This window comes from Solea senegalensis, linkage group LG2, assembly GCF_019176455.1.
Source record: "Solea senegalensis isolate Sse05_10M linkage group LG2, IFAPA_SoseM_1, whole genome shotgun sequence".
NCBI lineage: Eukaryota > Metazoa > Chordata > Actinopteri > Pleuronectiformes > Soleidae > Solea > Solea senegalensis.
This window is the reverse complement of record NC_058022.1, coordinates 14,378,865-14,391,575: the sequence shown is the minus strand read 5'-3', so window position 1 is coordinate 14,391,575 and position 12,711 is coordinate 14,378,865. Positions and strand designations below refer to the sequence as shown.

Genomic DNA, 12,711 nt, shown 5'->3' with positions numbered 1-12,711 from the left:
CTCATCTTATCTTATCTTGTGGTTTTTGTGCACATATTTTAAGGGCGGTCACATTTAGAGGCAGACACTTGAAGTTAAGATTGTGAACCGTTTGATCCGATCTGAATAATGTGGGTGGTAATCTGAACATCGCCTTTGATCATCAGAGGAGAAAAGCTGATAAAAGCTGCATGGAACAGAAGCAGTGAGCTGGTCAAAATGATCTTTCATCAAATGAGTGAGGCTGTAGCCCGGCCCAGACCTACTTCCTGTTCCAGATTGCATTAGAGGCACACTGCCTGTGTCTCCTGGGTCATACAACAGGAGTTCACTACTGTATTTGCACACACACACACACACACACAGAATATTTACTGTATTGTATGTGCAACCCAGAGCAGTAGTTGGGCAAGAACTGACCGCTATACGGGTCCTGCAGAGATCCAGACATCACCATTCTCATGTCCAAACACAAACATGCAGCACACTCTGCAAGAATAGAGGATCTCCACAAAAAAAAAAAAAATATAACAAACACATTGCATACAGTTTCACATACAGTGGCAGTAAGATTAGATTTCACCTGATTGAGTTTTCTCTTTGTCTCTTTCTGAAATGCAATAATGGCGAACACATGTTCAGCATGGCAGATCGCCAGGGAAGCCTCAGTCTCTACAACACAGTCTAATATCATCTACTCATAACTCAAAACTGTGCACACACACACACACACACACACACACACATATGTATACACGCTGCAAACACCCAAAACTAATTATGCTGAATCTTCCCTAATGGAACCGGAGTTTAGATTAATGATGGTTTGGGGAGTTCAATACGTTTTTCTCATCATTCCAGTGTGTGCATGTGCACATTAGTGCTCGTGTATCTGGCAAGAGGAGCAGGATATTAAGATTGCCTGGTTATTGGGTGAGCTAGAATGATGATGGTGATGATGGGGTGGGGGTGGGGTGTCCCACTTAGAGTTTTCTCCCCATCTCTCCTCGCACACCTACGCTTGCTCGGCTACTTTGAGATCAAAACATGGCGATGCAGGATAAGATGCCTGTGCTTTGTTTTGCTTATCCGTATCCTTATCCCTTGTTTTGCTCTCTTTGAGTCAGGGCTTGCACTGTACCTTTCCGCTCTCTCCAACTTTATCTCGTCGTGCCTCGTCTGCTCCGTCACTCTCTCCCCATTTGTAATCGTGGGCATCTTTCAATTTAATCTGAGCTGGCAGTACCAGATGCCACGTGTGCTTTTGTTTCATGCCAATGAAATACTTGCCCACACAAGTGTAATTGATAGCGTTCGCATCGCTGCAGCGATTGGAGATTCCCGCTTATCAGGACATAGATGGGGAGCTGTCTGTCTTCATTAAGGCTCGGCTCACCGCCCTGCCGCTTCATCTCTGTCTTTCAACATTTTGGTTTCACCCCCCCTCCCATAAGTCTCTTTTAATGTCGTCTTTCCCGTTTGCTCGCACTTAGCTACAGGTTTCCCCACTATGCACGCCCACAGCTTCTTTCTCACGCTTTTGATTTTTGAATATTTTATAATTCCCTGCCGCCCGCCTCCTCCTCCTCCGCCTCCTCATAATTCTCTTGGTCATGTTTACATTTTTTCTTCAAATAGTGTTTCAAGTTGTCAATATCTCATAAATAATACAGATATGGCAAATGTGCTTGTTTGTGCACTGTAGCAGCTTCATCACAGTGTTACTGTCTGGAGTCTATGGGGTAAGTCTGGAGTAAGGGTTTGGGTTTGCGTTACACTGGGCAGAACTGGGATTACATGTACTAGGACTGCTCTATTATGGGAAAAATATTTATTATTTGGGTCAAAATTGAAATCTCGATTATTTCATTGACTTGACCTTGAAACAGATGGAACTTAGCGCATGTAAAACAAGTGGCTTTGAACATGAAATGTTGAATTTACCTTAAAATAACTGATGTAGTGTACTTCCAGTCTCGTGAAAACAAATAAAAAACTAAATTGAAATTAAAATACCAACATTTACATTAAGTTACAAAACAAATACGTTGTAAATAAAATGCCAGATACTAGAAATGTAATATCACTTACCAATAAAATAAAGTTCAACTTCAAAGTTTTTGGCCTAATGACACAGTATTTCCCCCCTGTCATTTTTTTGTGCTTTTCAGAGCGTGCTGTAAAGTGTCTTTTTAATTGTCAACTGTGCTGCGGAGGACGTTGTTGGTACTTAACCACTTAGGTGTTTGCGCACTCGCTCGTAGCGTTTGAGTTTCAAGTGGTTTTAAAGAGATTTGTCGCGTTGCCGGTCGGTGCAGACTTTCACCGAGCAGCAAACATTCCACATGATGTGTTTCTGGTCGACGTCTGTCTCTTGAAATCCAAAGTGTTCCCACACAAGTGAGCTGGCTCGACCTTTTCCGCTGACTCAGCGCCGCTGCTGCTCCTCTCCTCCGTCTGCCATCTTTACTCACGCTGCGTGTTTAACCCGGGGAATCCGCTCAATGCGTGTGTTCTATTTTGGCCGGATGACGAAGTCAGAGTCGGAGCATTATTTTCAGAATAAAATCCCCCATTTTCTAATCATCATTTTGTTTGGATTACTGTGTTTTTGTAATTGTTTGTGGCCATAATCGTACATGAAATACAAGTTTCGATAATTGCACAGCACTAACATGTTCTCTCACCCCTTTGTTTGCGTACCGTGTTCAGTGAGGTCTTCCGTTGACGCCCATCTGCTCGACATGTTTTGGGTTCAGGGATGGAATTATAGTTGTCTTTCATCTCCAACCAATCGGCCCATTATTCTCTGACCTCAAGCAGGTCATCTTGGCCATGTCTTCATGCCTAAAGACATGAAGTTGCTGCCCTGTGATTGACTGATTAGATATTTGTGTTAACCAGCAGTCGTAGACAGGTGTAAATTCTAAAGTGGCTGGTGCACGCAACACACACAACCTGCCTCCCCTATACACGGTTTATATGCACGTTCAAATAATCCGAAATGTGCTCACAATCTGTGTGTTGCACACACATGAATACCCAGGGTCATAATGGGTGATAAATGAAGAGCCTGTGAGAGGTGCACTGAAACAGAAAATAATTTCATAAAAGGTTTTTGATTAATCACGTCTGTTTCAGACAGGACAGTCAAGGTCGGGGCCTACATGTCTTCTCCCCCCCCAACCCCCCCGCCCGCCCTCCCTCCCTCCCATGTGAGAACACGGCACATTTTTCTGTCCGGTTCAATCCAATCCAATCTCGTACCCGTTCTCTTTTTCGGCCCAGTCTGCAGACACAATGAGATTCATGTGTTGTGTCTCTTCATCTCTCTTAAGCACCTTTTGACAGTGTGTTAGTGTGTGTGTGTGTGTGTGTGTGTCACGTGTGTCCTGCTGCTGATGTAATTGAAGTCGTAACTCAGGGCTAGCTACAGTGCTGCTGCTCCCCATGTAAATCAGTGGCTAATAGTAGCAGGAGGAGGAGAGCGATAGAAGCTCAGCAGTGCCGCCTCCTGAACACACACACACACACACATGCATGCATTAGCCATTCTCCAGCCTGCACTAACTGAATACCCACAGTTTGGTGGTTTAATGAGCATAATGTGTTTTATGCCATTGTTAGACCCCTTTAAAAACCACATGGACATCAAGACACGCACACAGCTCAGTCTGATGTCTTTGTGCTCTCCCCTCTGTTCCACCTTCTTTTGGTCTATTAATCTCCCAGTGTTACCCTGCTCTGACCTCGTGTCTTCTCTCCCCTCTTGTGCATCCATTTTCCTAGCAGACTAGCAGGCAGGAAGGAAGGAAAGTGTATATTCCTGAGGAGTTAATGGCCTCCATTGCTGCTTTCAGGCTTTTTTTTTTTTTTTTGTCAATAGCACATTATGTCCATTTTGTCAATTCTGTTCCCATTTAGAGGGAAATAGACAATAAGTCTATTGATTGGACGAGTGACTTGAATGAGTGGACACCACTGTGACTGACGGCTAGTGCTGTCCAATAAGTACCTGGTTGCCGATCGACATCTGTGAATTATTTCAAGGTATGGGTGAAATTGCGAATCTCAAGACTTTGTTTTGCATCTGAAAGTCGACTCCATATCCAATCCCATATGCAGCCTGTGGTTCAAAGCTCTTGTTACTGTGTGCGCAAATCCTCATAATTAGCCTGGTCTTAATGATATTATAAAAAGAGGAGGGATAATATCCCTCTGACACAATGGGATCATAGACACATGGCAGTCATTAACATAGAAATTAAGGCTCCCAGTTTGGCAGAGGAGCCACTCTTCAGTCTGGGAATCCCTAACCCTCATTGATTCCGATTAGCAGCCTGCTCTTCACTCTGCTCCCTGGGGCAGACGTCCACGGGAGCGAGTTGTATGTAACATGTTTTGTGTGTGTGTGTGTGTAATGTGGCGGACGCTGGTGAGGGAGCAACAAGCCAGAGAGAGCTGCTCTGCAGGGGATCAGGGTCGGTCTAAAGCCCACGGTCCTGACATGCTTGGGGTCCTGGCTGTGGATTAGCCCAGCATTAATGCTAATGCTAAAGGCTGAGCAGGCAGCTATTAAGGCTCTAAAGTCCTCTGGAATAGAACTGGGGAGACTGCCTGCTGCTTTGTCAAATCTCCCCCTGGAGTATGTTCTCACTTTCTCTCTTTTACATCTTTCTCATCTTTTTCCAGGTTCCTTCCCTCTCTCTCTCCCTCCCCCCGCAAACACACCCTCGGTCCTTCACTCTCTGATTCTTCTGAACATCTATTCAGTTTTCTGCTCTATCCCTTAACTCTCATCCTCTCTAAAAGTTGCATCCACTTCTCTGCTTTTATTGTTGTGGTGGAGATAACTGACAATGAAATGATGTGAAGTTAAACAGTCTGGTCAAGGTAAAACTTTATTTACAACGTACAAGGTTGTAGAGCAGTGGAGCACAAGCCTCACAGAACCTTTCCTGTCTGCCGTACTGGGAACTTCTTATTGATAAACACAGCAATTCAACATCAGGACATTAACGTTTACACTTCAGTGGACATTCCAAAACACACCTATCGTTCAAAAACTCTGCAGCTCAGTCCTAATATCTCATCTCCCTGCACTCCTGTCTTCCCCTCTGACTCTTCCCTAAATCATTTTTTCTACTACATTATTCCTCCCTCTTTTCCTCTCCCTGTCTTTTGGCGACTCCTCCTTCCTTCAGCTAAGTGGAAGGATTACATTTGTCATCTCCGTGACCCTTAAATACATATCATTTATCTAAAATTAAAAAAAAAACCTGAGCAGAAGTGTTAGCAGAGACCCCACCAGCACAGCTACTGTTCACACTTCATTTATGCCTCATTAATATTCATTCACCCACAGTGGAGGCTGCTGAATATTCATGAACATCAGGTGATTAGACAGAGTTTGATCAGGAGAGACACGATCGTAACGCAGAAGGGTGGAAAGAGGTAACGAGAGGTCAAAACAACCGCCGCGGCCGGCGAAAGGTGGAATAAGAGGAGTGAAGTCGACAGTTCACCTCGCATGTTTAGATCCTGTCGTCTATTAAAAGGCTTCACCTGGAGCTGCAGCATAAAACAGAGATGGAGAACTAATTTTCTCTCAATTTTTAATCTCCAGCTGTAGTCTCCTCCTCAGAACCAGGAAGTTTCCTCGCATCTTTGAAGTTATCCTAATTTTTCTTCTTTTTTTAAAAATAAAACCTGTGGTTAGTGTGCACTGGCACGCCACAGTGGCATCTTTAGCAGTACACTTCTCCTCCCCTCGGACTCAAAATGGTTTTCATCTCCTCTGCTTCATAAACAACCGTTGCGTGGAGCAGCTTTTGGGGCTTGGGGGTGCACTTTGCTATCTTTCTTCCTTATGAAAACTGAGCTGTTTGCAACCTCTGTGTACTTACCGCTGCTGATAAATAAAAGGAATAAAGACAGCTTTGTCTCAACCCTGCAATCTCCTGTAGCCATTAAACAGACAAACTGCACACATGGGAGACGGGGGAGAGAAGGGTTCAATGAGCCAATTAGTGGATGTAGTGTGCAGTTTTATGTGTGTTTGTGTGTAGACGATACAGTACACATGCGGAAACACACACTTCTCCAGTCGAGCTGAGAAAGTCAGCGTAAAGCTCATATCATTATATTTCCATTCTGCCTCATAAAATGATTTTGCAGACTTAGGATCTTCCGTTTTTTAATTAAAATGGTGTTAAGTCGTGTTGAAAGTGAAGGGAAGAAACTGATTTGTGCAAGATTGGATCGGCAAGGGTGTACATGTACTGTAAGTCACGCTGTAACGCTACACTGACAAACAGAGAAGAAGACGTACACATGACGGATATTATAACACAAACGGAGACGGAAGGAAAGGAAGTAAGGTTTGTTTGGTCCTCTTCTAACAGCCGAGAAAGAACAGTCTTAACATGAGTGTTATAAAGACTGTTCACGTTTCCTCTGAATAACATTTCAGCAGGGACTGTAATGACGTATTAAAATACATATAGAGGACTCTAACATGTATATATACTAGAACAGCTTCCACTCTCCTTGGAAGGCTTTCCACCAGATTTTGAAGTGTTTCTATGGGGATTTGTGCCTGTTCATTCTGTAGAGCGTTTATGAGGTCAAGAAATGATGTTAGACAAGGAGGCCCGGCTCTCAATCTCTGTTCCAGTTCATCCCAAAGGTGCTCAATGGGGTTGAGGTCAGGGCCCTGTGCGGGACACTCAAGTTCTTCAACACCAAAAAGCTTGTCAAATAATGTCTTTATAGTCCTTGCTTTGTGCACTGGAGCACAGTCTTGTCGCAATAGAAAAGGGCCATGCCCAAACTGTTGCCACAAATTTGGAAGCATAGTGTTGTGACCACAATGTCTTAAGATTGCCCTTACCTGGATATAAGGGGCCTTAAAAAAACAGCCCCAATTAAATAATTCATAGGTTTGGTCAAATATGCTTTAACACCTTTAACACCTAACCCTTTTTTTGCTTAATAGAATGTCCTTTAACTCATTTTTTCCAGAATAACTTCCTATATCTGGCAGTTGTTTACAACATACTGCATGTTAAAATAGTGTTTGAACAATTTAAAATGACGAAAAACACTGCAGTTGTGCGTGCTAAATTTCAAATTGGAACAGAATGAAACATGTTTACGATAGCGTTTTATCAGTCTTTGTCTCTGAGACGCTGTTTCTCTGGCTTCCTGAGTGAAATGACCGTAATAACCACACGTCGGCTTTCAGAAACCATTTGGAATGTTTCCCGATAGCACAAACCGTCGCGCAACTACGGTGACGCAAAGTGCGCTTGTGCAAACGTGTCGTCAGCGGCGCGCTCTGTGTTAAGGGGTTAAGCCACATGCCATCAAACCTGCCTGCACCCAAACTCTCCGAACTCTCCAAAGACAGTGAAGTTCATTCAAGTGCACTTCCTGTTTGTAGCAGTAACGATGCTTGAGAGTCATTTTGTCTTTTTTTTTCCCCCGTTCCTCCTTAGAGAGTGTGGAACATTCTGTATCTTGACGGTGACCATGACGCTCGTCACCTACGGCACATAATGGCGTCGCGTGCGCTTCTTTCATCCAGACATGACCTGAAAGGATTACACTGTGAAGCAACCACCCTGAAGGACATTTTATTCCACTATTTTATGTTCTCTTTTATCACGGGAAGAAATGATTCACTGTCATGAGATTTCACAAGTTGCTTTACTGTATTTATGAAGTGTCTCATGGGCCAGATTAAACTGTCCTGTGGGTCGTATATGGCCCGGAGGCGGGAAAATCCCCAGTCACAGGGCTAATGGAGAGCGTGCACTTAGTGAAACCAGGTGTGAGTGACATATGAAGTAATGCAGAGCAGTGGAAAGCCACGCTTCCACTTATGGATTTGTCTTTGTAGATATTTACCCTTGTTGAGGCTCATTAAGGAAATACAGGAGAGAGCGAGAGAATGTGAGTCTAACTCAAAATATGCATTAATCAGCATTTGCATTCCTATTACCATTCTCTTTCTTTGTTGCGTCTCCTCCCACAGCATAATGAATCTGCCCTCATCAATATCACATGTACAAAGAAAAAGCCACCGTGTACTGTTCATACTGTAGGCCATCTAAATATTTTACTTGTGTCAGCTTTGAGGTAACTGTCATATGACGGCTGGAGTTGAAGGAAAGAAGCGTGCTCTCTGTGGGAGTGGACGCGTGTCACGATGTGTCATGCTGGCGTGTGCATTTCTGTCTTTTCAATTCTAATCTTCAGCCAACTTTAAGTTTAATTGCTCACATATTCTTATCACCAGACCTGGTGTTCAATATAAACAGCCATAACTTAAGAAGATAAGATAAGACCCAAACTAGGCGCCTTTCAAGGTTCCCTCCCTATATCAAGGTGCCAGGCATCTGGACCTGATACTCCATCTCGTCAGTCTTACTAACTACTGTACGTGGCGCACTGCTCGCGAGAATATCCTCCGTCCAACTGAACTCATCGCTGACTCCAGAGGTTCCATCATAGGTCAGCTCACCTGATAATCAGACAGACAGACAGACACGACTTTATTTTAAAGTCTTTAAAGACTTTAATCAAAAATCTCTGCAACAATATCCACTCATTTAAACTAAGGGTGTTCTTGAGGTGCTTGTAATAAAACCAGGTACCAGAATTATCCAGATATTGAAATCAAGCAACTAGTGAAATGTTGATTTTAAGGATATTTAGTAAGAGGGATGACTTTTTTTGACGATATCCAACATGCAGATATATTGGGAGTGACTGGGCCAATAAATGACAATGAAATGAAGCCATGATACGAGTCAAGGAGGTAGCAGGACTGTTTTAGTCTCTTAGTCATTAGTAATATCGGGGGATGTTGTTATATTTGCAGATACCCGATAATACATTTTGAAGCCAATATCAGCCAATACTGATATTTTGCTGATGATAATCCTGCGTCTCTATTTATTGATAAATAAATAAATAAATAAACTTGCATTTGCTCGTGAGCCGGCCTAATAAGGCTTGCATAATTGGCCTATTTTAGATTTGAGAAAACATTTCTGGAAACACTCGTGTAAAGCAACAGGCTTCCAGCCCCCGGTTTTCCTCCTGGCTGCAGATTTAAACTTCAAATGGGAGCGGCACAGAGTTGCTTTGTCCTGTGCCAATCCAATCCTGCATAGTTCCACTTCAGGAGGTTCGGAGGTAATTCTGGAAAAAAAAAAAAAACATTTTAAATTGCCAGGAATCTGTGGGGCTCGGCAGTGATTCTGGTTGAGGAAATTGTGGGGGTGGGGGGGGTCCTACCAGAAGCTACTGTATGATGGTGACTAAAGTCTTTGGAATTCAGTCGGATACGTACATACTTTAAGCACTTAATACTTGTAAGTACACTTAGTACTAAAAGCACTCCGTGAATGTGCAAGAAGTGATAATTTGAGCATTCTCGCCAATCTGTGAACAAGGGCGCGATGTTCTGGGCAGATGGCTGTGACCTCAGGCAGTTGATCACGTTCGTTCAGTCACAGCTGAGATAAGCTCGAGCGGGGGGTGGTGGTGGGGGTGGGGGTTTAAAGATGCTGAGAATTGTTTAAGACTGAATGAGACGTGTAGAAGATCGAGTCGGGGGTCAGATTTGTGTCTGTAAATGTGAAACAATTAACACTGTGCGTCGTTATTGTTGTGTTGCTATGATACCAGTATTTGTCTTTGGTATTAATTTGTCAAACTGATTTTTTTTCCCATTTGACTCAGTTTGTGTTACTAATCACAATAAATTGAATATGTGGGTTTTTACTATAATATAAAACTATAAAAAATGGTCTGCCGGCCTGAACAAGTGTGACTTTTTCTATTTAGATATTGCTGGCAGACATTGGTCCCCGAACAGCTCCTGTATTTACTGGTACTTTCTCATTTTGGGGGTGAAAGAGCTGGAAATAGTTGATATTGTGCACTTGCATATCTGCTGCTGAGATCAGTTAAGGGAATTGGTCTCCCCAAATTTAGCTCAAAAAACTCTAAAACTCTCGGATTGCCACATGTGTGCCGACTCGAGAGGGCTACAAATCCAATTGTCATGGTTTAGGAGTTTGGAGCTGGTGATAGAGATGATCCTGCAATTAATCCAAAAGACACTTTGGAAATAAATATGAACACTGAACTCAGTTTGTTTCACCTAATACTGCTAATAATGATAACAATATTTTCATGACAGTAGCTGATCCAATTTGTCGTATACTCTACATATTTACAGCAGGTTTTACTTCGTTGAAAATACATTGCTATAGGGTTTGGTTTTGTGATTCTCTCGTGTATCGCTGTGTGTGTTTGTGTGTTTGTGTGTGCGCTATGTGGTAATAATCCTCCTCCTCCCAAATACGTGACAGCAGGGCTCTGGTCATAGTTGCACCCGACGTACCTGCAGCTCATTCTACCCACTCCCACTGTCACTGTAACCACAGACACACGGCGCAGCCTCATTCTCCTCCTGACATCTCAGTCACACCCTTCTACCATCTCCTCTCGTCCCTATCTCCTCTCCTCCTGTCTGTTCTTGACAAATGCGTGTCTTTTTTTATCTGCTCCCCTCTCTTCCAGGCAGACTGACAGACCCGCTGCCCTTCCTTTGTCTTGTATCTTTCCTAATAACATATTCCTCCATCTTCACCCTTGTCTGCTCCCCAGCTTATCTTACATTGCTACTTTTTACACCAGCAAACCCCTAGAACCCTCTCAACTTTGATTCCCGTGACATTTCCACCTCCTTCACCTCATATTCCTTTGTTTTTGTCACCTGCTGTGCCCCCCCCTCCCCAGTCTCCACTGTTGATGACAGAAAGAAACATGTGTTTACCTCATCAGCTCATCTCACATTTTCCTGCACCCAAAGTAATGACTGATCTTCCTCTCGCCCCTCTTGACTCCCCCTCCCTCTCTCCTTCTCGTTCCCTTGCAGAAAGTAAGCTGCGAGTGCAGAAGACCAATCAGTCTCAGGTGTATCCAGAGGACAGTCGCGTCAGGATCAACTGCACCATCACCTCTCAGAGCAGCCAGGACTCCCAGCATGCTGTGTTGTGGTACGTGAGACGCGCTGCGGGCTCAGAGGCCGACGAGCTCCTGCTAAGAATCGAACGCTCGGGGGCGTTCGAGTACGGGGCGTACGCAGACGAGGAGAGACTGCGACGCCGCGTGCAGGCCGAGAGGCTCTCGCCACGTTCCTACGTGCTGACGCTGAACAGAGCTGAGAGCAGCGATTCTGGGACCTACTACTGCCTGGTGGAGGAGTGGCTGAGTGACCCAGATGGAGCCTGGTATCGTCTCTCCCGGGAATCCTCGGGGTTGACAAAGGTTGTGGTGAGGCAGCCAGGTAAGCCAGCTGTCAACATGCTCATTTATTTGTTTGCGTTCACATAAGCAGGCTGTGCTCCTCAAAGCCATCTCACACCAATGACCATACAACTTGCTCTGGGCAGTTATGACTAGGGATGTCCCGATTTCCACCCGTAGTTATGACAGCCACATTCAAATCATTATCCATTTCATTCATCCTCGACAGTCCCTATCTTTTCATGGTTTTATTCCACGCGGCAGCCGAAGGTGACCTTTCTCCGTCGTCTCCCAGAGCACTGTTCCTTTGCCAGGTGTCATGTTTTTGTTTTTTTATTATTATTTCAGAATGAGAATATGGCATCTCTCCAACTGGAACACAGGGGTTCAAAATGTGTTGTCACATGCAACTAAGACAAAAGTGAATGCCTGTAGTTTATATGCACGCTGAAGCTGACACTGTCCCCACAGTTAATGAAGCTACAGCCCGCAAATGTCAACCTAGTCAAGTCACATTCATAGATAGATAGATAGATAGATAGATAGATAGATAGATAGATAGATAGATAGATAGATAGATAGATAGATAGAAACCCTGTACAGCTTCACATTTTTCATTAAGGCCAGCTCGTTCGTCTCGTTTTTTCATGCGTTAACATTAGGGATGGGTATTGATAAGATTTTTGCGATTCCGATTCCATTTTCGATTCTGCTAAACGATTCGGTTCTTTATCGATTCTCTTATCGATTCTCATTTGGAAAAAAGGAGAACAAACAGGTCAATTAGAATCAACTTTAGTTCAGTTAGAAGTAACATGACTTTACAAACTGTCTTGAGGTATAATAATAATAAAATAAATATTCTTGTATGTAGAAATTAACAACATACAATACAAGATAAGTTATTCTGTGGCAAATACAAGAATGGCCAGTAACATCCAGTAACATTTTTCTAATAGCCAGTGACGAATTCAGTCAAACTCAATGGAACTGTGCATTATTACAGCTATGACGAAGTTGTCACGGTCATTTTCTAAATTAAATGCAGAAGGCATTCATTTAATGTTAACTGTTAGTAATAGCAGGTTTTACAACGAGGCAAATGGCGCTAACATGATAGGCAGTGTTGTTACCTGCGGTATTAACAGCAGAGGAGGACATGCTAACGTTGCTGCTGCTGCTGCTGCTGCTGCTGGGTTGAGAATCACTCCGGACTCGGAGCGTATCGAAAACGCGACATTCATTCAAAGTTATCGCATGCTGTGTGCGCAAATGTTTCTGCATATTGGTAGTATTTCCTCCCGTTGATGAAATCTCCACTTTGCAAATATTGCAAGTTACCCTGTTGTCACCCTTTCTCGTGAAATGTAACCACACTTTCGAGCGTTTGTACCGCTTGGGTGC

General features: G+C 43.6%; 1 protein-coding gene across 2 annotated transcripts in view; it reads left to right on the top strand.

The window, feature by feature from the left end:
- igsf3 (immunoglobulin superfamily, member 3) overlaps nt 1-12,711 on the top strand; it is a 79,738-nt gene that overhangs the window by 54,726 nt on the left and 12,301 nt on the right. For both annotated transcript variants that reach the window (XR_006359662.1, XM_044018554.1), the window contains exon 7: nt 10,937-11,347. Coding sequence is in view for 1 of the 2 variants with exons in the window: in XM_044018554.1 (XP_043874489.1) it covers nt 10,937-11,347 (411 nt within the window). In the remaining variant the exon portion in view is untranslated. The remainder of the gene's footprint in view (nt 1-10,936; nt 11,348-12,711) is intronic.